We start from the raw sequence: 27,040 nt of genomic DNA on the forward strand, positions 1-27,040 counted from the left end.
CTTTGGTCTCCTCTGAAGAAAGGAAATGAAACGGAAAAGGATCCTACCATTTGACCCACTGTACAACTGGACTGTTGGCTCCTAGGTGAACAGAGAAATGAGTATGGTGCACTGCCTAATCCAAATAGCCTGTACAATGGACCTCAGATCTGGTACGATACAGAAGAAGGGTATGTGAGGGGACGATCGAAATATGTGAGGCTGAGCCTCTCTTCTAGGGCTTAGTATCTAAGAGTGAAAGAACAGGCGGCGCTGGATATCTTGTGTTATATCAAGGCATGCCTTTGGTAGGGACCGGCATGTATAGAAGTGGGGAGGAACAGGAAAGGGGAGAACGAGGAGAAGAAAAACAAAACTGTGTAGGAGCTACCTGTGTATCGGAACAGAAGCCATTAGGCACTGAGTGCCTGCTATGGCCACTGTCCGCTGCTGTCCTGCCCTTAGCAGACCGGACTCGAGGGTACCTCAAGACCTGGGGCGGGGACTCTGCCTAACAGGGACGGAGCAATTCAGCAAGCCAATCAGGTTTTCTTCTCTGGTGAGCTGGGAATCAAGATGACCTCAAGAGACTAAGTAGTGGTGGGAAGAGTGGGCAGAAAGCCAGAGGACCACAGAGGACAGGCAGTAAGCAGAAGCGCGGGGGCAGCACAGGTGGTGAGGCTGAGTGGAGAGGAGAGGGCTGGAAGTGGCAGGACTGGAAGTCACGCGGCAGGAGTTGCAAGTCCTCCGAGGCCGTGTGCTAGAGCAGGAAGCAATGGTGCCTATTCCTTGGGGGCAAAAAGACTGTCGCATCGCCCAGTTCTTGGCACTGTGGGGCCACGTTTGCTGCCAGAACAATTGCCCAGGCTCCAGGAAGATGGGCAGCAATGGCTAGTCCTGCCTTGCTTGTTTCCTCGAGCTTCTACATAGCGAGCCTCCAACTTCAGGGAGACCAAGAATCTACCCCAGCTTTACAAACTTTCTCCCATTTAATCCCGACCACGGCCCTTTCCGGTATTACTCTATATTAAAAGATGAGGACAATCTGGGAAGGGTCAGGGACTTCAAAGTCCCTTCTGATCCCACACTACTTCCTCCTGTGGTTAAGGAGCTCCTTGTGGCATCATCCTACCGTGTACCCTGCTATAGGTGTGGGGTGCCCAGGGCAGCCTCGGCCCAGGAAAGCAGGAAGGTGACATCAGGATATGCCTCTTACACAGACCTCTTTACACCAGCACTATTTCTGAGGGTCACCACAGAAAGGAAATGTGACTGCCACATCAGGTCCTTGCCTGTTCCTAATTCCACTGCAAACCCCGCCCCCCTTCTCAATGACTACTCCTATCCCAACTCTATCGCCTACAGGGTATCCTGAGAAACACCAGTCCCATCAATGTTCTGCCCCTAAAAAAGGATTCCATGGTCAAATGAGTTTGGGAAAAGTTGCACACCCTATGCTCCTCTGGAAGATTCTCATTGCACATTGCCATATTTAAGCCACTGAGAAGTTCTGCAGAAAAGAAACATTTAACTTCAGTAATCCAGAGTTTCCTCAACTTTCCAAAAATAGAAATCTTTTTTTTTTTTCCTAGTAGGATCCTGTAGAAAATCACTTTGGAAAATGATGCCTGTCAGACAGAGCCAGGAAACCTAGGCCTTAACATTTTTCGTTTGCTTAAAGCTTTCCTCTGTGGTGCCAGGCCTGGGCCTTTACACCCCAGAGCACTGTCCTGCACATGGTAAGGCTTCCCACGTGCAACTGTTGGTTGTTTTCTGAATTGTAAGAGAAGGCGAAGGTGATTCCCATGCCTTTGCCCTTCCACATGTTCACAGGCTCTGCCCTGCTGGGAATCAAGGTTACTCGTCCCCTTGCAGCCCTTTTCTCAGCCCTACAGCTCCCTCCTCCCCTCTCATCAGCTTCCTGTGTTCATCGAGGCCTGGACCCTATTACATTTCACCCTGTGGTTTCAGCTTCTGCAGTCACTACAAACTCAATTTCTGTCCTCTCAGTTCTAGTTACCCGACACAGCCCACCAGCCCACAGGATGTCATGAATACTGTTACCTCTTGTGTGACCTTCCAAACCCTGAAGCTCCACCCAAGAGCATTTTAGGTCACACCACTGCATTTTCTGCATTATAGATGAATGCATGAGCATCTCATGGGAACCGAGGCTCCACGATCAAGGGGGCAAACTCTTAGAGCACAGCAACAAGAAAAACAAATGGCTTATCAGTATCTTCATATTCATATACAAAGGAACATCCTTATCTGTCCCGTTAAATAAAAATATAAAATCAAGAATTACTGCCCCAATCAGCTTTGCTGGCCCACTGACTCTGAACTGGATTCGACTGGTCCATGAGGGTTTATTCCACGCCAAGCCACACTGGTCCTGTTATCTCTTCCTCTGGCTATTCTCCACCATAGGAGAAATTCACCCTCACAGGAGTGTGTCCTACATTGGGTTACACTGTGCAAAACTGATAGCAGGAACACCACTTAGCAGAATATTTCACCCCACTGTATTGAGGCATGCTGCCAACTAGGCACAGTGGATGAAGAAATTTAATTTTGTCCATTGTGTAAATAATATGTAACCCAAGCATTTGGAAGAGTGTTTGGCACATAGTACTCAGTAAATATTTGTTGAATGAATAATAAAGTGAACTAACAAATGAAAAAGAAAAAAGAAAAAAAAGAGTGTGTCCTAAAGGGCCAGGAGAACTATGGTCTCAAAAGGAAAATGGGTGGTTAACTATCCCTGGGCTAAGTCCATTTTTCTAATCAGACACCTGCATCCTGTAACACATACTTCATAGCCTGATAAACCCAGCAGGAGCACGGAGGCCCTAATACTGCGATTTCTAACAGATCACCTACTCTCCCAAGTCCTATCAGTTGGAAGTAACTCAAATTCTTTCCTAAGTCCTGTTAACAACGTACAGTCATTTTATCCAACCATCTGACTGAAAAGGGTTGCGACAATTGTCTAATGAGAAAGCCTAGTACTACCTAAGCTGCCCATACCTATGTTTCTAGACACTTTAAGAGAACACGGGCTTGGCCCTGGGAGAGTCAAAATGAGCCGTGGAGTGAGCAGACTCGCTGGCTAATTGAGTTTTTTGCTTAGCGCCAGTGAGACGTAAGACGTGAGCTCGGATTGGAATTCCATTATGGGTTTTTAATAATTAAACATGACATGTTCGGTACGTTACTCTTCTGTATTACTTTTTAAATATTAATCTATTTACATCAGCTGGACTTCCTGCAGCTTGACACGCAGCAAATGGGAGTCACACTGAGAGAGACAACTGTGTTCCTAGCTTAAGACATCTTTGATGTTCAGTAACAGTAAACACGACACTAACCCTCAGTTCAATCCAGTCCTGTAGCATGACTACCCCCCCCTTTTAGAAGGTAGTTTCTTCCATTTTCCAACACACTCATTATTACACTGACTTTTTAAATTAGCAAGAATCCAAATTCGTCTTATTTGGAGAGTTTTATAATGCCCCTTGAGACCTCAGGGGCGCGGGGGGCACCCTGTCCTCTTCAGAACCAGGGTTGGAAATGGACGTGGAAGGCACCTGAGGGTTTCCTTGGCTACTACCCCACACTGTGATGAGATGCCAGCAGGAAAATTCAAAACCCGGAGTGCACATAAAAACCTCATCAAGGGCTAACCCTGCTTTACACAGTGCCCTCATGCCGAGAGGACGTCTCCTCGGGTGGGCAGCAGCCACGGTCCTCCTGGGGAACGCTGCTGCTTCCGCCACGGCCTTTCCGCCTCCAATTTCATCCCTGTCAGCAGCTCCCCGGTGCCCTTCTCTCTGCTGCTGGGGGGTTTCTGACTCTGATTTTTGCTGCCTGTCCGTCTTCTCCCGGCTCCAACCCAGAACATCCTGGAGACAGAGAGAGGGCTTCCCGAACGAACGCCTGAATGCAACAGTGGACGGCCTGAGGCTGGTCATCAGTGGAATTCGGGATTCTAGGCCAGGCAGGATGATCAAAGGCCGTCTAAATCCAAGGACGGGGAGAACACACGCAGCGAGTGTCCACTGCCCCAGAGATTATGGACCCCGCTGTCTCCGCAATTAAGGTCATCAGCAGACCCACGTCTCTGCACGCCCCTCGCAGAGCGCGCCACAGAACAGTCTCCGATTTGGTTTCAACTTAAGAATTTTATTCCCTTTTAAGCAAAGCTAGCCGTGCAGACCGGCGACGGTCTGTTTTAAAGAGTAAAACTCCATCTTATTTAATAAAAAAAGATGTAGGATTCAAAGTGGAAAATTACATGGGAGCTGCCCTTGTTATAGGAAAATAGCCCCCCTACCCGGACTGCCCACCTCTGTGACCACAGAGGAAGCCGGGAGTACTGACACCCCCCCAAGAGGTTAAACATAAAAATCTCTACCAAATTCAGTATATCTTTCCATTGTTTTACCTGTCAGTACTATTTAATGGCTTATGCAAAATACCTCATTTCAAATGTCTCTAATTAGTCTCAGAAGGAAAGCCCAGTCCCACACCCTCCAGGCTATGCATGTGCCCACAATGGCTGGTCACATGGCCGCATGTGACCAGCTGGTCCCAGACCACACGGCTGGTCCGGGAAGGCCGCAAGTCCTAGACAGTGACTGGTGGCCCCCAGAATCTGGGCCCATCCTGGAAGAGTCGTCTGTACTAGACTTCGGGAGGAACAAGTAGATTCCTAGCATGTAGGGGAAATGGTCCAGAGAAGAAAAGCTCCAGGATTATGGAGGGTTTGCAGTGGCTGAGGGCGCCATCTTCCTCAACCAGTTGTTTTCAATTCTCCCTGCAGCAGGTGTCTCCTTTTGACCCAGAGTTTCAAGATCCTTTCCCACCGATCACAGAACGTTTGACTTTCGCCTCCTCTTCCTGCCCCTTAGAGGCACCACTAACAAGCAGGCAGAGAAGTCAGGTGCCTGCTCCACCCCAGATTCTCTCCAGAATTCTCCTCTGATTCTCACATTTGGATTTGACCCTTGGGAACATAACCACCTTTCAAAAAGTCCTGGTTGTAAGAAAAGCAAGCACTTGCTATAGGCGGACAGAAGTCATTCAGTAGGAGATTGCCCACTGAGCTTTTCATGTTTATGAGACAGACTAGAAAGCAGAAAGCTAAGCACTCTCTGTTTGCCTGATCTACAGAGACTGTGGTTTCCTCAAGATTATCTCGGCCTTTGTCCCTCTGATTTTCAAGTGACTTGGAAAACACAGGACAGCATTCCCTAGAAGATATCTAAAAGCTTCATCAATCTATTGCTTGGAAGTAGCCCACTAATATTCAGTCTAAATCTTTCTTTGCTTAATTTCATTCCATCACTCTTACCCTAATTAGATATACCCCTTGTCTCGAGCTAAACAAATTTCTTCCTTCCTCAGTATTTACATCCTTCAGATGTCTGAAGACCATGATCATGCCAACCACCCAAATCCTCAGACCTCACTAATGTGAGCCGAATGCAGTAGGAAGAACGATAACACAGAAAGTCCCTGTTGTTTGCCTCAGACTCCAGCTGGGTCTTCCCTGCTTTGTTATCTCCCAAGATGCTTACCCACGGAGCAGCTCCATTTTGAGCTTTCCAATTATTAGCCTAAAAAGGGAAATGCCAATGGGTCACAGCGGTACACAGTGATCAGAGGGTATTCAAATTGATGCTCCCACTGAACTTATAAAAAGGAGACAAAATCCCCAAAGAATAATTACTCTAAATATTTCAGAAATGTCCACCAGTGATGCTGAGTGATTTTTTTTAAAAGGAGAGACATAATTTAAACAGTGAAAATGACAGATCACTATCAAATTCCCTTTCAATACTGGTTTTGCATTCAGCATATAACAACTCAGCAGCTAAGTTCAAGGTCATAATGCCTTGGAGTTGAACAGGCACCAGGGAGTCATTTTTGTCTCACCTTCCATTCAGTGCAGGGAGCCCTGCCACAATCTGCTTGGCTGGTCATCAGACTCAACTGTGATGCTTCTGCCAACAGGGAACTCACTACTCCACAAGGGTGTCCATCCTACTCTTCTGAGCAAACTCTTTCTGATACTGAGAAGAAATCTGCCTTCCTGCAACCCCTACCCATAGGCCTGGCCCTCTCCCCCAGAGCCACTCAGCATGGCTGCGTCCTCTTCCGCAGAGCTGCCCTTAATCTACCTGGCAACAGGGTCATATGTGTTCCCCTGGCCTCATCTCAGTCACTTCCATTGTCCTTAGGGCATCATGACTTCCAGACTGTCACAGTTCTGGCTGCCTCCATCTCACCTTCATTTCATTCTCAACACGTGACACCCAGGGTAAAACACAACAGTCTCCTGAGCCTGCCCTCCAGGGATCGCTAGCGCTTAGCTTGCAGGGGACTCCGCAGTGTGGTTCCGCGGTTGTTGGAAAGGTCTTCCTTTCCTCTTCTTCAGGTATGACATTCTACCTTTAAAGATTTATTTCTTTAGGTTAAAATAATACATATCCAGGAGTCCTCTGTTAAAAATCCAAATATCCCCAAAGGGGTAACATTTTAAACCACCCACAGCCAGTATAAATTGATTTATTCAGCAACTTTGGACTGAGAGCTGGATTCTAATTGCTGGCTTTGTCATTTTCTAGCCATGCAACCACAAGCAAGTTATTTAACCTTTCTGAATAGGAAGAATAATTAGCTGAGAATAACATATTGGGGCCTATAAATTAAGACAATAGTCCCTGAACATTACCCAAGTATCTGTGAACTTATAGCAAATACATTTTTCCTTTTCTCTTTCTTTTCTTCCCACGTACTACCTCTACAATTCTCAGGGGGGAAAAAAGGGCTGTTTTCTACAGACAGGAGTAGAGTGGGTCATTGTTATAGTTAATACCAAGGTCATCATGGGGTAACACAAAACATGTGAGTGAAATTCCAATCAACAACTGAATGGTTATGTATTTTTAATAAATGTTTTTCTGCCAGCCCTTTAAAGTATTTTGAGGCATCACCCTTGAAATAAAGTCAAAGAGAATCCCTGATCTGAACAGGTATTTTTCTTCTGGGATTAGTCTTAGAAGGACCCTTGAGAAACTCTAAATATCGATCTCTGTAGCATAAATGAAATGTAAGCGGCCACAGCCTTGACCCCTGGCTAGGATGGATGAAGCTGCAGTAGGGCAGACGGCACTGAGTGTTCCAAGTTTCTATAGAAAGACAGCTCTGGGGCTCTGGGCCAGACCTTCTCCAACTTAATTAAGTACACATCGGAATCACCTGGTGGTCTTGTTAAACCACAGATTCCAGATATTTGTAGACCAATGTTCACTGAAGCATTATTCACAGTAGCCAAAGGATGGAGACAATCCAAGTGTTCCTCAACAGTTGAATGGATAAACAAAACTTGGCACACGCATACAATGAAATATTATTCAACCATAAAGATGAACAAAGTGCTGATACATGCTACACCACCACGGATGAACCTTGAAAACATTATGCTAAGTGAAAGGAGCCAGACCCAAAAGGCCAAATACTGCATGATTCCACCTGCATGAAATATCTCTAGAATAGGCAACTCATAGGGACAGAAAGTAGATTAGAGGTTCTCAGTGGCTGGGGGGAGAGGGGGGAGGGGAGTTATTGCTTAATGGTTATAGATTTTCTGTGTGGGGTGATGAAAAGTTCTGGAAATAGTGGTGATGGTTGTACAACATTGAGAATGCCACTGAATTATATGCTTAAAATTGCAAATGTTATGTTACATTATATTTTAGCACAGTGTTAAAAAAAGTTAACCCCACACATTCCAGGGCAACACCCCCAGAGTTCGTGATTCTGGTCTGGGATGGGGGTCTAAGAATCTGCATTTCTAACAAGTTCCTAGGTGAGGCCGATGCCGCTGGCCTGGGGACCACATTTTGAAACTACTGCCACAAGCCTACAACGAAGCTAAGCAAACCCTTCAACCTCTCCTGCTTTGCTTTGCTGATCATCTAGAAAAGCTCACACTTCTCTGCATGTATAGCAATGTCAACCCAAGCTGGGAATAATAAAAGCAGCTGCATCTAGGTCGACTTGAGGCTCTCAGTGCTTCCCTGTGGTTTTCTCCCTCTTCTTCTACTCAGTTTTGAGCCACCGTTGACCAGCAGGAATGCCAATAACTAACACCAACTTCAGCAGGGTAGGGACAGGTACAAGTCAGAATGTGCACCGGGGGCCTGGAGAAGTCATCTTCAGGGTCTCATCCTCGGAGAACTGTCCCCCTCCCCAATCCAAACTCACCACATGAACAGTGGATTATTTTCTAATAGGGCTTAGAAGAGCGCTTGCTGCCTAAAGTTTCAAAAGAACTTGTGTGCCAGGCTCCCTGATATTGATCTGGGCAAGATATTCGTATGGGGCATACAGGACGTAATGCATATGTCTCATTCGGGGTCTGGTAAAAGGCCAAAAGGCTCACATTTCTGAGATTCTCTTTTTTGACATTTTTGGGTTCACCTCAAGTTCACTGGTTTTCCCGACGGTATTACTTAACTTCTTCAAATTTAATATATTTTTATTCCTGCTCATTTGAGTGCTGTATTTCCACACATGCATGCTTAATTGAGCAAAGTGCACTGGACGTTTTTCCCTACAGAGGTAACACGGCACGGCTTTCTCACCCGGAAGGAACGGCATCCTTGTCACCACTGCTGAGTAGCCTGCCGTCAATGGCTGACACACGAATATCCATGGCAACACAGGTGAACCCAATGCCTGGCCCGATGCCAATGGATGGAGCGGGTCCTCCCACCGGGCTGAGGGAAGACGATAGCTTTTACTCAGCAAGCAGATAAAGTGTTGGTTCTTTTCCATTTGCAGAGCTGTCGTGTTTAAATATGAAAATGTTGCTTATAGACAAATGTTAGTGACAGCGGCCTGTGGAGACTATCACAGTTTGCACTCTCACTCCTGCTAAAAATAGGCTTCTTTTCTCTGGATTCCTTCAAATTCCACATCTGCAGGAAGTTTTTGTTGCCGTGGTTGTGGCCCTTTTCTTTCTTTTCCGAAGATGACTGTTCTTTGGCTCCGCCAGGGCCCCCTCCCCTTCCCCCTCCCCAGGAGAAGCCATTCAGAAGGATGATAAACACCTCAGGCTCAGAGAGTCCCACAAAGGCCTCACGTGGGTTCTCAGTTCTTATCACAAGTCCTGCCTCTGAAGTCTTTAGGGAAGGGGGAACGGGGGCAGCGACCAGGGGCAGAATCATTTGACCTTCAGCAGTAAAAGATGGGGCCTGATGGGACTGACGTGGCAGGTTGGGAAGCAAAACCAGAGGGTGAGACTCCTGTGTTTGGGACCCACTTGGCAGCCACACCTGCAATGGCCAAGCAGACGGCCTGCGCTCTCTCACATGCTGGAATACTTTTGTTTTCCAGGTATTATATTCACACCCAGCAAATGGTAACTATGGTAATGATGCATTTTGAGCAAATGTTCAATTCTTCTCAAGGCAAGTGTTCAACAGCCTTTATTATTCTCTCTCCTTCTTTCCTGCCCAAGGGGTGTGTGTGTGTGTGTGTGTGTGTGTGTGTGTGTGTGTGTGTGTGTGTGAGAGAGAGAGAGAGAGAGAGAGAGAGAGAGAGAGAGAGAGAGAGAGAAAGGAAGGAAAGGGGGAGGGAAGGAAGGAAGGAGGGAGGGAGGGAGGGAGGGAGGAAAGGAGGAAGGTAGGTAAGCGTTGCCGTGGGTATTTTCAGAACCAGCCAGAAGATATTGCATGGCACAGGACCTAAGCGCCCGTAGATGCTCCAAGTGCTTCACAACACATTAGAATCACTGCAAAAGATTTTCTCGGCCCCCATTCTCAAGGGTTCTGACTCAGCTGGTCTGCAGCAGGTGGGGTCCCCTCAGGGCTTGCGTGGTAGCCACGTGGCACCTGCCCCGGCCTCCTGAGCAAAGGCCACAGGTCGGCTCTTGGATCTTTTGGCTGCTGAGACCTGCCATGTCTTCTTCCCAGACCATCCTTCCTCACTCCCTACCGCCTCTGCAGGCCACTCACCTCGGATATGCCCTCCTCTTCAGGAAGTGGCAAGGATCCTGGCTGTGAAACGTTTCACAGGAGACAGCCCAGAAAGCTGTTATGGCTCCTCCTCCCCCAGAAAGGAAGACGGGCTAGCTTTGCAGTCCTGGCCCAGTTGCCTTGTTCTGGGGGACCCTAGGCAGCTCTGGACCCAATGAGCACCAGGGGAAGGGAAGAATCCGTCTCGTTCCCCTTCTGCTCCCAGCTTTTCCCAAGTACCTGACCCTTGGTAGGTGCCTGACAGAGGTTTGCTAAAGTGTTAGGTGTTTTCTCAGTTTTCCACAGAGCACACAACCTATGAAACGGGGCAGGGAGCCTCCAACTGGGAGAGGAGATGTGACTAAGAAGAAGGCTCTTTAAATGAATTCCTATGAATTGATCCCTCTGTGGGCCCCGACTTGGCTTATGGAAACTGGAGATGTGTGTTTATGGTGGGGGGGATCCTCCTAGAACTGGATCCCTAGGTCAGGAATGGGTCAAAAAGCACCAGAGGATGGAGCCCTGGGATGGCTTGGGCAGCATCTTAAGATTATGACCCCATTGCCCAGCCCTAATTTACTGTCTCCCTCCCAGTTTAGTCCTCCCCAGGGATAGGGTGCAGGGCTTCCCAGGTAGACCTTCCAGAATCTCTGTCCACTTTTATCTGGGATTCCTAATGCCCTAATGGAGCCAGTGGGTAAGATCACCCCACTGAGCAGGGCTGCTAACACCACATACCATCCCAGCCTGAAAGCTCCTCGGGATCCGGCAGAGAGATCCTGGGGAAGGTATCAACTACCTATGTGTTAAGTACAAACTCTGCACTACAAGCTGAATTACGACCAAGAATCTCAGCATTGTGCCCCACAGCTGTTCTGTAATTTCTCTCTACCATCCATAGACATCAACGTATTCCTGAGATTTGCCGAGGAATAGGATGTGTAGCCTAATGGTATACATCCTGAGGCTTTTCTTGTCTAGGGGAGCTATTCCTACAAAACCCAGCCTCCTGCAGCAGCCTATGTGCCCCTCTCTAGAGTGTTGATCTCTGAGGTGGGGCAGGGTACCTCAGAGGGTACAAAGACAAGACAATCCACTGAAGTGGTGGAAGAAAATATTAGGGTGTCTAATTTTTTGTTTTTCTACTGGTGGGGCATGTAACCAAAACCCCACTGAGATCACAGGTCTAAGGGACAGTCTGGCCTCACTTTTTATGAAACACTCAAAGTGGCAGATTAGGGTGTGAATAGCTGGGGGGCAAGGATGATGCTCCCTAGTTTCTTCTTTGGGGAGGGCGATAATGGGCAGGTCAGAAGTGATGGATGCCCCTTGTTTCTGTGTCAGCCGAAGGAGCTTTCTGACGCCAAATCTAACAGACTCACCTGATTCCCTCTCGTGGATCGGATGTGATTCGTCCCTCCTTGGGACCCTTCTTTGGCACTTTTCCCCTTGCTCAAAGCTCAGGTCACTGTAATTTCTGATGTTACTTGAGTTTTTATCATGTCTGTCCTAGACTCTTAGCTTCTCGAGGGCAGTGTCTGTTTCTTAACTCATCTCCTGAAGGCTTTGCATACAGTGTCTGATGGAGAACCCTTGCAAACATAAAGCTTTCATTTTAAAAGAGATGACCATGTCATCGTGAGGTCCCTGAGCACTAAGTATTCCCTGACTTTGGGTTCCATACTCAGTGGAAACTCAAAAACAGCTTTTAAGTTTGCCTATGTAAGTCCCTTGATTCATGTTTGCCTAAGACTTTTTAAAAACCACTATTTATTATCACTGCAATCTCAATTTTAAAAAAAGAAAAGAAAAAAGACATTTCAATGCCACACAACTAAAAGACATAATCTCAGAAAGAAAAGATCAGCCTTCCCCCAAAAGACTGGGACCTTACACCTCCATATAAAGTATTTAAACAGCATCCTCATTTTTCCCATTCAAAATGCCCCAGTCCAGGGATCACCATTTAGAAACAACTGAGGCGGAGGAAAGCAACAGCACAATTGCCAACCAAGTCACTGACAGCACTTTGTTCCCTTGGGCAGTGCGGAAGAGACAAGCCCGGTTCTGAACAGAACTAGTGATGTGTGAGATGTAAGATGTTTATCCCACTTTCTCCTTCATAGGTCTGTCTCTCCCTTGGTTATCTATCCTTCTTTCAGGGCCTTGATCCCAGATAGATAAAACCCAAGGCTTTCACCTTAGATAGCATCAAAACCCAAAGCAAATAACCTCTGATGGTAGAATTTCAGGTGAGTGGGTGGCCATCCCTCCCCCTTGAGTAGCCCTTCAAATCAGAGCATCTTCATGGTTACAAGCCAATCCACCTCTCTCCAGCTGGCCCTCTAACAAGGTCCAAAGCTCCAGCAGCCGTTAGGACCCTGACTGACACAGTCTCTCACATCTGGTCAGAGGACAGCATAAAATGCTGATAGAGTTAATTCTATCATTTGAACTGAAAACAATGTCATACCCAGAAAATGTGATTATACTGACTGTACTGCATGTACATCATCAAGAAGACCCAACCTTAAGCCACAAACTGCCCACACGCACACAAAAGGCTGCCGAACTGCACGTGAGCAGCTCTTCCTGAGTCCTTCAGTACTAAGGCTTTTCTATTGCTTCTTCAGTTTGTCAAGTGCTAGCATATGCTTGCTATAATAGGTACCAGGTACCAAATGCTTAAGAAAAATTAGAAGAAAAACTCTTAAATGGAAAAAATTATATTCATTTAAAAAAATTTTTTGGTTGCACCATGAGGGACGTGGGATCTTAGTTCCCCGATCAGGGATTGAACCCACGCCCACCACAGTGGAAGATCGGAGTCCTAACCACTGGACCACCAGGGAAGTCCCTATATTCATTAACTTAATTTTTTCTGCAACAATGCCCGTATCTGACATCAGCAGCAGAACATGAAGGCCCAGCTGGAGGTGCACCAGTGTTTCTGGGGAGTTTAATGATAACAGGCCAGAATATTTTACATCAGGCCTGTCCCAGAAATTCCAGGTGGCCATAGACATGATCCTTTAAGTTAACCGTCCACTTCCTGTTGTGCAATAAATTGTCACCAATTGCCTGAAAAAAAACATCAGGACACATGATCTGACCTATATTTGTTCTGCCACGGTGTGTAAGGCAGACTGGGATGTATAGCTGAAGCCCCAAGTCATCTTGCTGATTTATAGTGACAACAGGCAGAACATTTGAAACCAGGTGCCCTGGAAAAGGTACAGTAGCCATATTAATAACATCACCCAGAGCACATCCCCAAGACTGGACTTAAGGTCAAATGCTCACTGGCCCTAATCCCTTGTCACACACACCTTCTTCCCAGTTCCCTTTCTTGGTGTGGACAACAGACTCTGTACCCAGACTATGAGAAACCCAAGGCCTCCCAGTCTGTCATGTGCTAAGCTCCCTCACCTGTTCAATGCACAGGGTGGGGAGGGAAGGGAGGAATGGGGGCAGTGCTAAGCCCCAAATTGGGCACCACTGTGGACAGCTACTTAGAAGTCACATGGCAGGGACCGGGATTGCCCAGGCTACCCTTCCCACAGCACATGTTCACCTGCCTGAGCAGAGGGAAGCCAGCCAAGTCCAGCCCCTCCTGGTCCTCCAGGCAGAAAACAAGGGGATGAATCCTGGTTCAGACCTTGCCCCTCTATCCTCCACCCTGCCCAGGCTGTGGACCCCACCTCCCGTCCCACCAGGCTGAGCCACCTCTCCTAGGGTGAGATGCCACGCGGGAACCCTGTCTTTTCCCTTTGGGGATTAAGCAATGAAGCCCAAATGCCAGGCACCAGAAGCTGTTTGGAATTCAGTTTCCCATCAACGGCCTCACCTTTTCTTCCCAAACTGGAGCCCTAAAACTCCGACTGCAAATATGCAGAGGTGCTAAAGCAGTGGCTGAACTTCCTTCCCGTGGAGCTGCGGTCTCTCGAGGCTGTGTCCCCCATCCCATCTACCTTTACCAGCCCCCAACCTGCTCCTTCTAGAGACTCCCAGCAAGATACTCTCTCAGCTGAGGGTACGAATTCTATCTGTTGAACGGGATAAGATTTTCAGTGGCTGTGAAAGAGAGTCCAGCAGGGGAAGGAGTACGGGGTGTGAATTTTTGAATGCGTTGTGGGCAGGTGTCCTATGATGATAAGGAGCCCGCTGAAGCCGACTCAAATTTACAGGATAAAAATACCCCAGCCCAGAGCTTCTCAAACTTTAGGGTACACGTGACTCCCCCAGGATCTTGTTAAAATGCAGGTTCTGATTCAGGACGGCTGGGTAGGGCCTGAGAGTCTGCAATCCTGCCAGGGGCCCAGGTGGAGTCCAGGCTGCCCGTGGGTGGACCACATTTTGATAGTGAGGGGCTACAGACAACCTGGGGTGGGAGGGTCAGCCCACAGTCAACGGAACCATATCTTCTGAACCCCAAGACAGGGCCTATGGTCTAAGGGAAGATTGGGGTTTGCTTTCGGGAGCCAGAGGCAGTGTGGAAGCCACACCAGGTTGCTGAAGCTTCCCACTTCCTGGGACATTCTCAGAGACTCTGGGGGTGGTGGTTCTGAAACTCAGCGCCCAAGGACACACTGTTTGCCTCTAAGCTGGACCAGCTGGAGCTGCTACTTCAATCAAATCACTTTGTCTCCTCCCAGACCACTGAGGAGAAATGTTAATGCACTGATTTTGCACATTTATGTTTTTCTCCTATATATTTTCCTCAGCTTTAACTAGAAAGCTTCAAGATTTAGCTATGGCAGGAGAACCTCTAGTAGGAGAAGGGCAGCTCACTGAGCAAGAGGCAGAGATCCCTGAGCTTCACCACCTCTGGGGCTGCCCCACATCAGCCCTGCTGGCCCCCCAGCCGGCCCCCCCCGCCATGGGTCTGTAAACGGCAGCTGTCTGGTCTTTAAAGCGTGCACACAAGCATCAGCCCTACTTTGACTTGCTTTATTCCCTGCGGGACTTCAAAAAAGATACTATAGTATACAATATGTGAGAACAAAAGGGAAATACACTCAGAGAGTACAGGAAGCACAAAGGCTGCCGGGCAGTGCCTGGTCTGTTCAGCATAAAAAGTTGAGGGAAATGTGAGCACGGGGTATGAACAGACGGAAAAGTGAGGCAAGGAAATGGGAGGAGGGGAAGATGTCTCTGAGCAGACTGACAGGTGACCGTAACCTGTGGGGAAATGCAGCCAGGAAGAAGTTCCTGGGGGCTGAAAAGTTTTTATGAACTGGAATGTCATATTTGAGCTTCTCATGGTCCTGTGATAATAAAAGCCCTCAGTAAAAAGTTGCTGCATGCACATGCACGCCCACAGGGACACACACACACACACACACACACCACAGTCTGGCACAGAGAATCTAATATATCAAACTCACAGGTCCCAAAGTGCTGGCACAATTATGCAGGCCTGGGTCGAGACACAGGATCCAACTTCAGGGCCAACTTGGAGGGCGTTATTATACCACAAATCACTAGGGGGCGCCCTCACCGACATCCACACTGTAGTGAGGGCCAAGAAAGCCTGCCTATCCCCTGCCCTCACCCTTCTTAGTTTCCGAAGGGAAGAAGGTGGGAAGGGGAAATAGATGGCAACCGGGGTCGGGGTAGAGATGCGGGATTGAGTTTAGAAATATGAGACGCCACTCCCTTCAGTCTCTTCATAAACGGAGTGGCCAGATCTCCAGAACAGGCTGAGCAGGGAAATAAACTCCTATCACAAGGCAGTAACTACAGCATGCATAAACAGGAATTACCCGGATTCAGCAGCAAAGGACTTATCTCACAGACGGAGGCTGCAGGATCTGCTAGCAAAGCATTCAAAGATGACGGAACCAATGGGCAAGCAGCAAAGGAATATGAATGGGAAACAAGAAACTGTCACTCCTGTTTGGTTAGCTTGATAATATATTTACTGAACTGGTTATGACTTTGTATCTCATATGTGTATTACAGATGGCAAAAATTCCTCCTAGTTCATGCAGTGGGGATTAAATAGGTCAATAATTCATAGTGTTCCCAAGAGTGACACTACTTCCAGATGCTGGGCACCTGAACTCATCTGAGGACCACTGGTTTGTGAAAACAGATGATAAACGTGAAACTGGGAAGGCTGTGCAAATCCCGGGATGTGCAGTCATCACCCCGATAGCCAAGGTGCCTGTGTCTGCCTGTGGGTATGATGCCCTCAACAAAGGACATCCCCCAACACAGCCCTGAAATCCCAGCCCAGCAAACAAGGAAACTTTCCCAAGAGCAATCCAATTTGTTCAATCTGAACTGATCTCCTCACCCTCCATTTTTTAAGGAATTATTACAGGGGTTGGGGGTTGGGGGTACTCCAGGCCCCCAAAGCATGAGAGCCACAGGTACCCTCCACCTTCTGGCCCTGCCTTCCCTCATGGGACCTCCCATCTCCGGGGGGAAGGGGACTGGTGTGGAAACACCAGCTTGGTGCGCACACACCAGCTTCGTGCATCTCCCTGGGCATAGAGGTTTCCTTCATGCTCCTATAGCACTTTTTTGAGACTCCTATTACATGGTACTTAAACTGCTTTTGAGACAGTTTTCCACTGTGTTTTCAAAGCCAGCCCTGGCATGTCTGTAAACATCAGTTCATATTCCTGGAATAAATCTTTTTTGTGTTCCATCCTACTACCCACAGGGGTACAGATGGCATGTTTTATGTGGTGGCCACTATTTACAATCCAACCCCATGGAGGCCCATGAGATGCCACAAATGGAGCCCACACAGGAAGACAGCCCCTTCGGTAGAGACATTTGTCCCGACGGGCCAGGAGTGCCAGGAAAGGACACACCCTGAAAGTACATGGGGTGCCTCTGTGCCGCTGACACACATCCTCTGTTCTGGGCCAGTGGGGTCTTGGGCATCCCCAGGAGGCACACGGAGAGGCAGGCTTTGCCCAAGTGACAGTGGGGTATGTGCGGCCAGTGGCTGTAAGCAGGCAAAACAGCACACAAAATGCCCAAAATTGGTTGCAGAGTTAAAAACATCAACAAAGCAAATCCTTCCTACCAAGGAGGCTCACCACATTCATTTGCATGTTCATGAGCATCTGCTAGCTGAGTACCAACGTATCCTTCTTTCTATCCTGATGGACAGCCATTCATCACAATAGACTTGACCGTGTCAGTACCTCAATGAGGGGATAATAGAAGCAGGGTTTTTTTGTTGGGGAGGAGGGAGGGAAGGAGAGAAGAATCGCTTCACTCTGAAAAATACTCTGAAGAAGCCACGGCTGCCTCTGTCTCAGACGAAGATAGCATTTGCCGAAAATGTCAACAGATTGCTTCTTGAGTTGGAGTAGTGCAGACATCAAAAGCTTATTTTAACAGGGCATTTGCTTAAAATCACTTGGTTGGTTTAGGCATTTAGAATGTCTCTGACTATATAATTTGGATTAAGAGGTTCTTGTTGGGTTTTACTGATTTAGCATAAATCAGAAGGACATACTAGAATAGACCCCTTCACATAACCAGAGCCTTTAGGCCATGAACATAGTAAAATTTGCTCTTTGTTTGTGCTGGATTTTTAGTGGGTTCTTTTTTCTTTCTTTCTTTGTTATTATTATTTTTTTTAACGCGGCTTAGTTGCTATGCGGAGGCTTAGCGCTCCTGCTTGGGGATCAGTTCCAGACTTCGGTTTGATTTGAAACAAGCCAAGCAAATTTGCCTGAATGTGATTTCAAAAGGTTTTCCTATTTCTCTCATCAGGAGATTGAAGGAAGCTGGGAAGCAAGACACTATTTGAGTTCAAATAATGCTGGCCTGATTTTCTCAAGAATTCGGTACGATTCAGTAGACACAGTTCTGATGGACGACCACCGACCACAGCTGCAATGGCTCTCAGGACCAGGTCTCAGGAAGCTTAATTTCAAAAGGCAGATTACTCATACTTGGAGATAAAGTCTTTTTCCTCCATTTTTACTTTTCTTTCAGTCTTTTTCACTTTCTCTCTCCATATCACATTGACTAGATGTGACTCAAAAAGTTAATGGTAATTGCTCTCATCTTAATTTAGCAAAGAGAGAGGAAGAGAGGGAGAGAAATGAGTGTAAGTTGTAGATCTAAGCACAGGTCATTACAGGTGTGTTATATTACTGTATTCATGAGCCCCCCAGGGACAGACATGCTGCGATATCCAATAACTTTCTTAATGTGTAATTACATACCATCGGACTATAATTGATTAATTGAAAAGAGAACGTAGGCAGATGTGAGGGCAAGACTTCTGCTGCTCATTAAATGACTATGTCCTTGCTTGTCTTCAATAAGTTAAGTGGAACTACTCAAAAGCAATTAAGTCAGTAGTGAAATTCATTAAATTTTAAGTAATTATTGGTATTAAATTCTGTAATAGAATTCAAGACTTTGCATAGTTCTATTTCAAAAAGAAGTATGATCATTCTATGGGGCCAATTCAACAGAATGAGCACTCTGAGAAAACTACATCTTGGAGCCACTGACATTTCGTATGAAAATCACCTGAGAGAGAGAAGGAGCTGGAAGAGGGTTAGGGGGATTTCCGGAAGCTTTGCTTGCCATCCTAGACCAGATAGACCCGAGTGTCTCACTTAAACCTAGGAATGTAGTCGTGTTTCCAAAGCAATTCTTTCATTTAAAATCTTAATCTAAATAGTTCGAAAAGAATGAAAAATACATATTTTTAAACCTAATGCCTTGAATACTACATCTGATATCTCCTCTAGTAGCTAAATTCAAACACAAACATGGATATGCGGCATTGAATGCAATTTGGAGAAAATTCTTTCCAGGCTCCACTCTCATGTGGGAAATGAACCTGGGTGACTGGGGTGGCGGGGAGACTATGAGGTATGCCACAGTTCAGAGAGGGAACCCCAGATAGTTCTCAGAGCCCAGAAGTGGCTCCTACACCTTCTGCCACTATTCATTCTGCCCAAGAAACCAGACAACTCAGAAATCTATCAGAGAGGAACTCCATTCAGCCAGCGCTGCCGCATTCCAGACATTCCTGACAACTCCCTAGACGCAGGAGAGACCGTGGAGTCTGAGCTGGCTGTGGAAAAGTGCCAACAGGGAGCCACACCAGTACGGTTTGTTCATTCATTCATGCAGTAGGTATTTCTTGAGAGCTTATTCAAAGCCTTTAGTAAAATGAGTTTATAAATACTTATGTATGTCTCTATCTATCTATCTATCTATCTATCATCGATCATCTAACTATAATATAAAGTAAATGTACAAAGAACTTATAGAAACCAGGGGGCAATTCTGTGAAGATGGAGTCCATTTCGTACTCATCCAAGATGATCTTGCGCCCTGCACATCGTAAGCACTCAGTAAAAGCTCGCTGACTGAATGATGGAAGAAACTGATGACGTGGGCTTTGAGGAGAGCATGATTGTGTGTGGCACCCGCATAAAGTTCTCTAATTTATGGAAACAGTTAAGAGATGTTAATGGCATGGCCAGGATGAGCCAAAGAGATGGTGATGATGGCAGCTGGGAGTGAAGGAGAACTGATTGCAGAACCTTTGTCTATTCCCAGGTTTCTTGCTCTAACCATCAGCATCTTTAACAGTCCTGTCATTCCTTTCTTGGGATAGAAAACTTAAAATGTAAACCCATGTATTGTGGTCATTTTAAAAAAAACAACAACAGTGGCTTCAACTACATTTTTTAAGTCATACTTTCAAATCTACAAATAACTCTGTATGGTTAGTTTCACAATCTAAAAAGACATTATTGTACTTTCATTGTTTGCTGGGGCTAACACTTCGATGACATGAGAGCCAGTCTAGATGCAAGGCTATGGGGCTGCTGGTTCTGGAGAGGCACTGTTCCCACCCTGGGCCCTGTGAGAGGCGTCCCCACAGCAGGCTGACCAGACACAGAGACAGGAGGGAGATATGTGATTCTTACCATTCCCCAAAGGAGGAGAGAAAAGCATATTACGTACACTCTAATTGCTGTTGGAAGAAAAAAAATTCCAGTCCTCGCACACATTGTAATTTTAGAAACCATAACTAAAGCTAAAACTAAATTAGACTAAATAGGTGTATTAGGCTCAGAAAGAAAAAAAAATCAGGGCATGTGGAAAGACATTAGGTCTCATTTTCTGTTTGCATGTTTTTCTGCTATAAAGGGCAATTTATTGTCCCACAGCTCATTTTAATCTTCAACATGACCTTGATAATCTGTGTAGGATAGAGGCAGCCCAACAATTTCAAAGAGGAGTTCTAACCAAGAGAGATGCTTTCCAGCTTTATCATGTTCACTTAATGACATTCTGCTCACATTATTTTGGATTTTTGCTTCTTTTCTTTCTTTTTTTTCATTTTTATGACTGTCACAAGTTCCACATGCATTTTAGCGAAATCAGGCCAAAAGAAAACTGATTTATCAAATCAATAATTAAGTGCCTAACTGATACATCCTGAAACTTATCAGCATATGAACAAAGAAGATGGCCAAAGAAGTAGGTGATGGTGTTTACTTCCAAAAGAAAAGTAAAATTTTAAATAGTCAGGTAATTAGGAAAATCAGGGAACGTGGGATTATAAGAAATTTGCTTTGGAGGTTTAACTAGCAAACCCTTTTTGTGTAAGACTTTTTTCCCCCCAAACCATTTTATATTAGTCTAATACTCTATCTTAGTAAAGACAGTAAATTCAATAAGATGTTTTTTCTTTGATGAAGATCTTGAAAATCTTTAGGGTCATTACTGGATAAATACCAGTTCTCCTTCTAGAGTCCTGTACACGTGCAAGGTGTAAAGAGTAAGCTAAATCCACACAATCAAAAGCTATGTGTTATAAGATTTTTGTCTTCATTTTTAAAAAACAAGGAATCTAATTATTCATGTGAGTTTTATTTACTGGCATTTCTTTCTTTCTCTTAAAAGTTGAATACAAAAAAAGGGGGTTTATTCCCTTTATTAGTTACTTTTATTGAGTGCTTATTATACACCAAGCACTTTATATGTATTATCTCATTTAGCTTTTATGGCAACTCTAAATGGTGTCTACAGCTATCGTTCCTGTTTTACACATGCAGAAACCGACCTTCCCAAGGCCACAAAGCTAGTCACCACACAGCCAGGTTAGTGTGACTCCAGGGCACATACGCTGCACTGCCTCTGTGCTGTTCTCTGGGCAAAGGGGTTATTGCATTCTTGTTAAGGGAGATTCTATCCCTCTTTAATCCAAATTTAAGATCCTTTTCCCCCTAGTTTGTGTTTAAATCACAATGATCCCTGAATCATTCTGGATCACAGTTCAGTTTCTTGCTTCTACTTTGATCTCAGTTTTTCCCACTGTTCACAACTACCTACTTACTCGATTACGACTCTTATCCAAAGTCTAAATTTATAAGAAAATTGGCTTGGGATGAAATCTTTGCCAGTTACTTATATTAACATGGTCATAAGAACTTGATGGCCAATATTTTTGGACAGTCATTTGCAGTCTCTTTCTTGCCTTTCCAGCTGTGAGAAGCATTTGTCCTCATCACAGTGTGCCTGGACTGTTCTAACCACCTTCTAGAAGTCTCGCTGCTCGTGTCCTGCAAGGCGTGAAAGCACTGCTTTCGTAATGGCACGTCCTGGCGCAGTTACCTAATACAGATCCCATAGCCTAAAACACCAAATGTGAAATTAGCTGTCTGGCTTTCACTGTTTTTATTACTTGACCACAACGTACCAAGGTAACTCTATTCTTACTACTCACAAAATGATGCCAGGCAGTGTCTCGATGACCCCCACGTGCTCCCTGCTCACCTCCCTCCCATCATTCCACCAATAGTCTTCTCTTTCTCTGAGACATACTTCCATTCCCCTTCCTCCAAGGACCAGCCCAGGCCCCACCTCCTCTGAGGATCTATTCCTGATGACTCCAGCCCACCATCTCTTCCCCATTAAATGACCCTTTACTTCCTTTTTGTACACATAATACTTCAGTACATATTTCTATTCTCTAATCAGCATACCACCACATCTGGCACTTTAATATACACTGGAAGTTCATTGTTCATATCAGCACAGTTTGCATGTAAGCTCCTTATGAGAAGGATCCACATTTTATGCTGTGTTTGCACTGCAACACACGTCTTTTAAGCACAGCACTGGGGAGATGGTAGGTACTTGATAAATGCACCTCGACTGAAAGACAAATATCTTCAAAATCTGGGTCACATACATACCCCATCACCACCTACTCTCATATTAATTCCACCTTCTGAGTTGTCTCCATGACACTAAACACTCAGGTTTTTAGAAAAGGTTTTAAATCTTTACAGATATTGCATTGAATTATAGATATCGTCTTCATGCAAGGTACACAGAAGAATAAATTAGAGATGTAAGAAACTATCCAGACCAAACACACCAGAGAATATATCCCTTGAGAAAAGGTCTTTTGGGTTTGAATTATCAAGACCGGCTGTCTCTACTGATGCAATTCTCAACTTGGCTGATTTGATGACAGTCATAACATTGTTTAAAAATAAAAGTGCTAAGGAAAAATGAAAATGAAAATTTCACTACAACTTTATTTTTCCATGTTATTTATTTTTATGTGTTCATATATAAACATCAAATTATGTTTTTGATGTTTATATCAAATACTGCATAAATGATTGAGATGTGTTAAATGCCATAGGCTCATAAGCACTTCTGTAATGTTCTAGTTTATTTTCATTTTCCTTTATGTATGTATCCACATTTCTGCATGGGATATATAATTTGCCTTCATACACTGTATTTTATATACACGATGATGTCACAAATTGTCAAAATTCAAGCTCTCTGGCAAATATATAAATATTTCGCTAAGCCAAAACTAGTGTTTACACCATTTTTGTCCTAACACATTTATCAGACAATTTAGAAGTTAAAAACACCACTGCTTGAAATGGCTATATAATGGAGACCCCAAAGTATTTCACGTATCTTAATAATCAGGATACTTTTCATTTGAAGGCCTTATTCTAGCATATGCTCAATATTAAATATCGCCTCCCTTCCCATCTCAGGCTTTGACATTTAAAAATGTTTATGTGGTTTTCCCCTTCTGTGTTCACACAAAGAAGAGTATAACAGATCCTGCTGCAATATCAGAATCAGATTCAAATTTTCCATTCAAAGGAAACCAAACTATATTGAGATCTCAACACTATAAAACAGCAGAGTATTTCACAAAGTTAAATATAGGGTGTAACTTAGCTGATATCCTGAAGGTGGATTATCAAATTTGAAGTGTAGGAAATGTACTTATCTATGTGTACTTGTCTCTTCTGTAGATTGGGAACCTCTCTAAGAGATGATGGCGTTGGTGATGATGATGGGTAAAAAGATCCTGATTTATTTTAAAAACCCATACTTTATCCTGATTTATTTTAAAAACCCACACTTTATCCTAATGGAATCTACAGCTCATTCTATTGAGAAAGAGAGAGAGAGAGAGAGAAACCATTGCTTCTCCACCAATGTATCTTCATGGATTTTCAAGAGAAATATTGATGGATATGCAATCCAAAGTAGAACATTAAGCACTTTTCTGGATAATTAAGGCAAAAGTACTGCTTATTATTTTAAACCTGGCTTATCGGGAGTATGTCTTAACTGGTTCAACATTTCCCTTGAAATTATGAACAAAGCCATCTATCAGCTCCACTGAAGGGAAAGGATACAGCAGTAAAATTCTCAGCCAAGACAACCACAGACCAACCCTCCACTCCACCTTGTCTGTGGCCAATGCACTACCCAGACCCAACCTTAAGCATTTCGTTTTTATGTGAACTAGAACCAGGGGGATATGTTATTGCATGCGTTCAACCAACAATAATTTTTGAGCACCTATGTCCACAGATCATTGAATCTATATCACCACTGATCGTTAAGATGCTATTATTTTATACCATTAGGAAAAAACATTGCCAATGAAAAAAATGACAAGTCATCAACTGTAACATGCAATCTCCCTTCTTTTTTTGGCCTTTCTGCACAGCACACGGGATCTTAGTTCCCCGACAAGGGATTGAACCTGGGCCCTTGGCAGTGAGAGCTTGGAGTCATAAAATATGGGGTGGGCAAGCATGGTTCTCAGGGGTACAGTGAGGCAAGACCAAGGTCTTGCCTCACAGAGCTCTCAGCTAGGGGAGCCTCATCTGGACTTAAAAGAGGGTTATCTCAACTTCTGGTTGTACGTGGCCAAGGAGGAGAAGCTGGGAAGACAGCCCTCGTGGAGAGTCCGATGCCTCAAACCAGAAGAGTAGGAAGTGTACAAAAAACATTATTACAAAAGACGCTTAAGCCAAATTCAATGAGAAAACACATTAAAGACCGTATTTGCCTGAACCTGCTTATTTGCCACTGAATCATGGCCGTCTATCTTTCTTCTTCTCTTGAAATTTCCTCTCACCGGTCCCCCATCACCCCCACATCCCCATCTCCGATTTCTTGCCTCCTTTATTACTCATATATGTCATTCTTCTCAAGTCCAAATACTTTTTATTCCCTTTCCCTTTTTCTCCCAAGAGACTTTCATTAGCTTGTTCTTCTAGCCATAAACCAAGCATATGACTAAATATGATTAATACTAGTTCTGGCTGGTTTCTTAGGCACTTTTATATTGATAATTGATATCCTATCTGGTTTTCTGGCTTTGCTTGATATATGATGTAGAGTTTCTATCAAGCCATCAAAGGTGAATTCTCTTTGGTACTTTGGGTAATTGTTCAGTTCTAGCAATTAAAACAATGAGGGAAAATGTCACTGACCCCTAACTCCAGTATGCTACCTGATGGCCGGAAGTCTTGAAGGCAATAGATCGGTTCACCCCGAGGAATACAACCCCATCAAATCAAAAGAGGCCAAGCCTTTTTTGAAACGGCCTTACTGATTGTAAAAAGAATCAAAATCTTCAAAAGAAGATTTAACATTTATCATATATCATCTATTGCTGTCAGATTTTTAAAAACCCACTCAAACGCTTATAACACATTGAAAATTATATTTTCTATAGAGTACCAAATTTAAAAATATATATACTTTGGTTCCTTTCCCTATAATTTAGTATTCATTGGAAATTCTCAAACACTGACATGCCTTTCTGAATAAACTCCCCTTCCTAACGTTCCCACAGATGTTCTTTCTGGCTTCCGAATTCTACCAAAGAATTGTTACCATAAAGGAACTACAAAGAGCGATTCTGGATTAATTGCTTAATTCCTTCATGTCACAAACATAGATTGAACCCCTTCTCTCGCCCTGGGATGGAAGAATGTATCAGACCTGGTCCCTACCTTGAGAAGGTGGCAGTGTGTCTTGGCCTGAGCACAGGTCAGAGAGATGTGGGTCAAATCTAGGCTCTGCGCCTGCTCACTAGATCCCCTCCTCTCTCCCAGGGCAAGGAACGTAACATCCCCGAATTTTAATTTCCCCATCTGTAAAACAATAATAACAATATCTACTAGCAAAGGTATAGAGCGTACAGGGTCTAAAAAAGGGTCTGTAAAGACCAAGCACAACGGCACGTTGGGGGCGCCCCACAAAGGATGGTTTCTTGTCTCCTTCCCTTAACAGGCTTATCAGAGGCATGTCCATTTGCTACTGCAGACATTTACATGTGTAAATTATATTTTTCCTTTGCTTTGCATTTATTATCTTCGTTGTATATTTCTAAGATTAACAATTTTAGTATTAAAGGGGAGAGCAAGATGAAGGGGTCTTGGATCACGTAGAATCTTCCTGGACAGTTATATATATTTTTAAAAAGCTTAGCTATAAGAATTGTCTGCATAATGCACCTTTGTCCCTCTCATTGTTCACAAGGAATTATTGTGGCTTTTGCATGCAAATATAAATACGACTTTCAGATAATCTGTTGCTAGAAAATTTGGTCCATGGTATTCTATGATGTGCTAGTAAGTATGCAACCTTGAAAGAAATAACCATAATCATAATTACAACAACCTCAATTGAATGCCATCCATTTGCTGAATACCGTTCTAAGCGTCATAGGGGTATTCATTCGTTCAGACCTCACACCAACCCTACAGGATACATAGGATTGTTGTCCTTATTTTACAGACAAGGACATGGACACAGAGATATTCAGTGACTTGCCCAAGGTCACACAGCCAGTGCGTGGAGTGGTGGAGCCTCCTGAATCTGAACCAAATAGTCTGGTTCAAGAGCTCAAGCTCTTTACCCCAACATCGTACGATTTTCTGGAAGTTTTAAGTTCTTCTTTGAAAAAGTACTCCAACATTTTAGTACCTCACAAATCAGCAACATTTGCTACGCAGCCAACAGGCATCTCTAGTGCCCTCGGCATAAATAGGCAAGTGAGTGGATGTTCAAGGGTTTCTCTGAAGTTTTGTCCTAAATTAAAATATTACCTGTGGGCTTCTATCCGACCCCACTGGAAAGAGACTCTCGTTAGAGAATAAAGGCAGGTACTTCCAGCATTTGCCTGAAGATTTTGTTTAAACTAATGCCACCTCCTAGATCCATTTTATTAGTAATAAGACTCCTGCTTATTGAACTTTTTCCTAGTGTGTGTCAGGCGCACTAAGTGCTTCATATACATGATCTCACTTACTCCTGGAAACAACCCTACGAGGCAGCTACTATATTTATCTTCATTGTATTGATAAAGGCACTGAGGCTCAGGGCAGGTAAGAAAGTTGCCCGGCTTGCACAGCTGGCGTGTCTGCAGAGCTGGGACTGGGACACCCACTCTTACCCACCCTACCACGGTGCCTCCCCTGGAGAACACATGGTCCTCGATCCCTCTCTCTGGCTCCAAGAACCACTGTGATGTACTGTGTGATGGACTGCTCATGTAAGCTAGCATGAACACCAAACCATATGCCTCTGACCTTTTTGCACAGTGGCCCTGAAATGGGAAAGGCGAAGATCTCCATGCCTTAGAAAAGGGAGCATGCAGGGGACCAAGGGTCTCCAGTCAAATCTAATCCCAAGCAGAGTACCTACACCAGAGCAGAAGCAGGGGAACTCCA

General features: G+C 44.8%; 1 protein-coding gene across 3 annotated transcripts in view; it reads right to left on the bottom strand.

Moving 5' to 3' along the window:
• Window positions 1–27,040, bottom strand: part of SOBP (sine oculis binding protein homolog) — a 159,341-nt gene that overhangs the window by 33,228 nt on the left and 99,073 nt on the right. Inside the window, exon 6 of one of the 3 annotated variants that reach the window (XM_033418730.2) lies at window positions 25,319–25,459. The exons of the other annotated variants lie outside the window; for them this stretch is intronic. Coding sequence (XP_033274621.1) covers window positions 25,319–25,459 — 141 coding nt within the window. The remainder of the gene's footprint in view (window positions 1–25,318; window positions 25,460–27,040) is intronic. 3 annotated transcript variants of the gene reach the window in all.

Source organism: Orcinus orca, chromosome 12, assembly GCF_937001465.1.
Source record: "Orcinus orca chromosome 12, mOrcOrc1.1, whole genome shotgun sequence".
NCBI lineage: Eukaryota > Metazoa > Chordata > Mammalia > Artiodactyla > Delphinidae > Orcinus > Orcinus orca.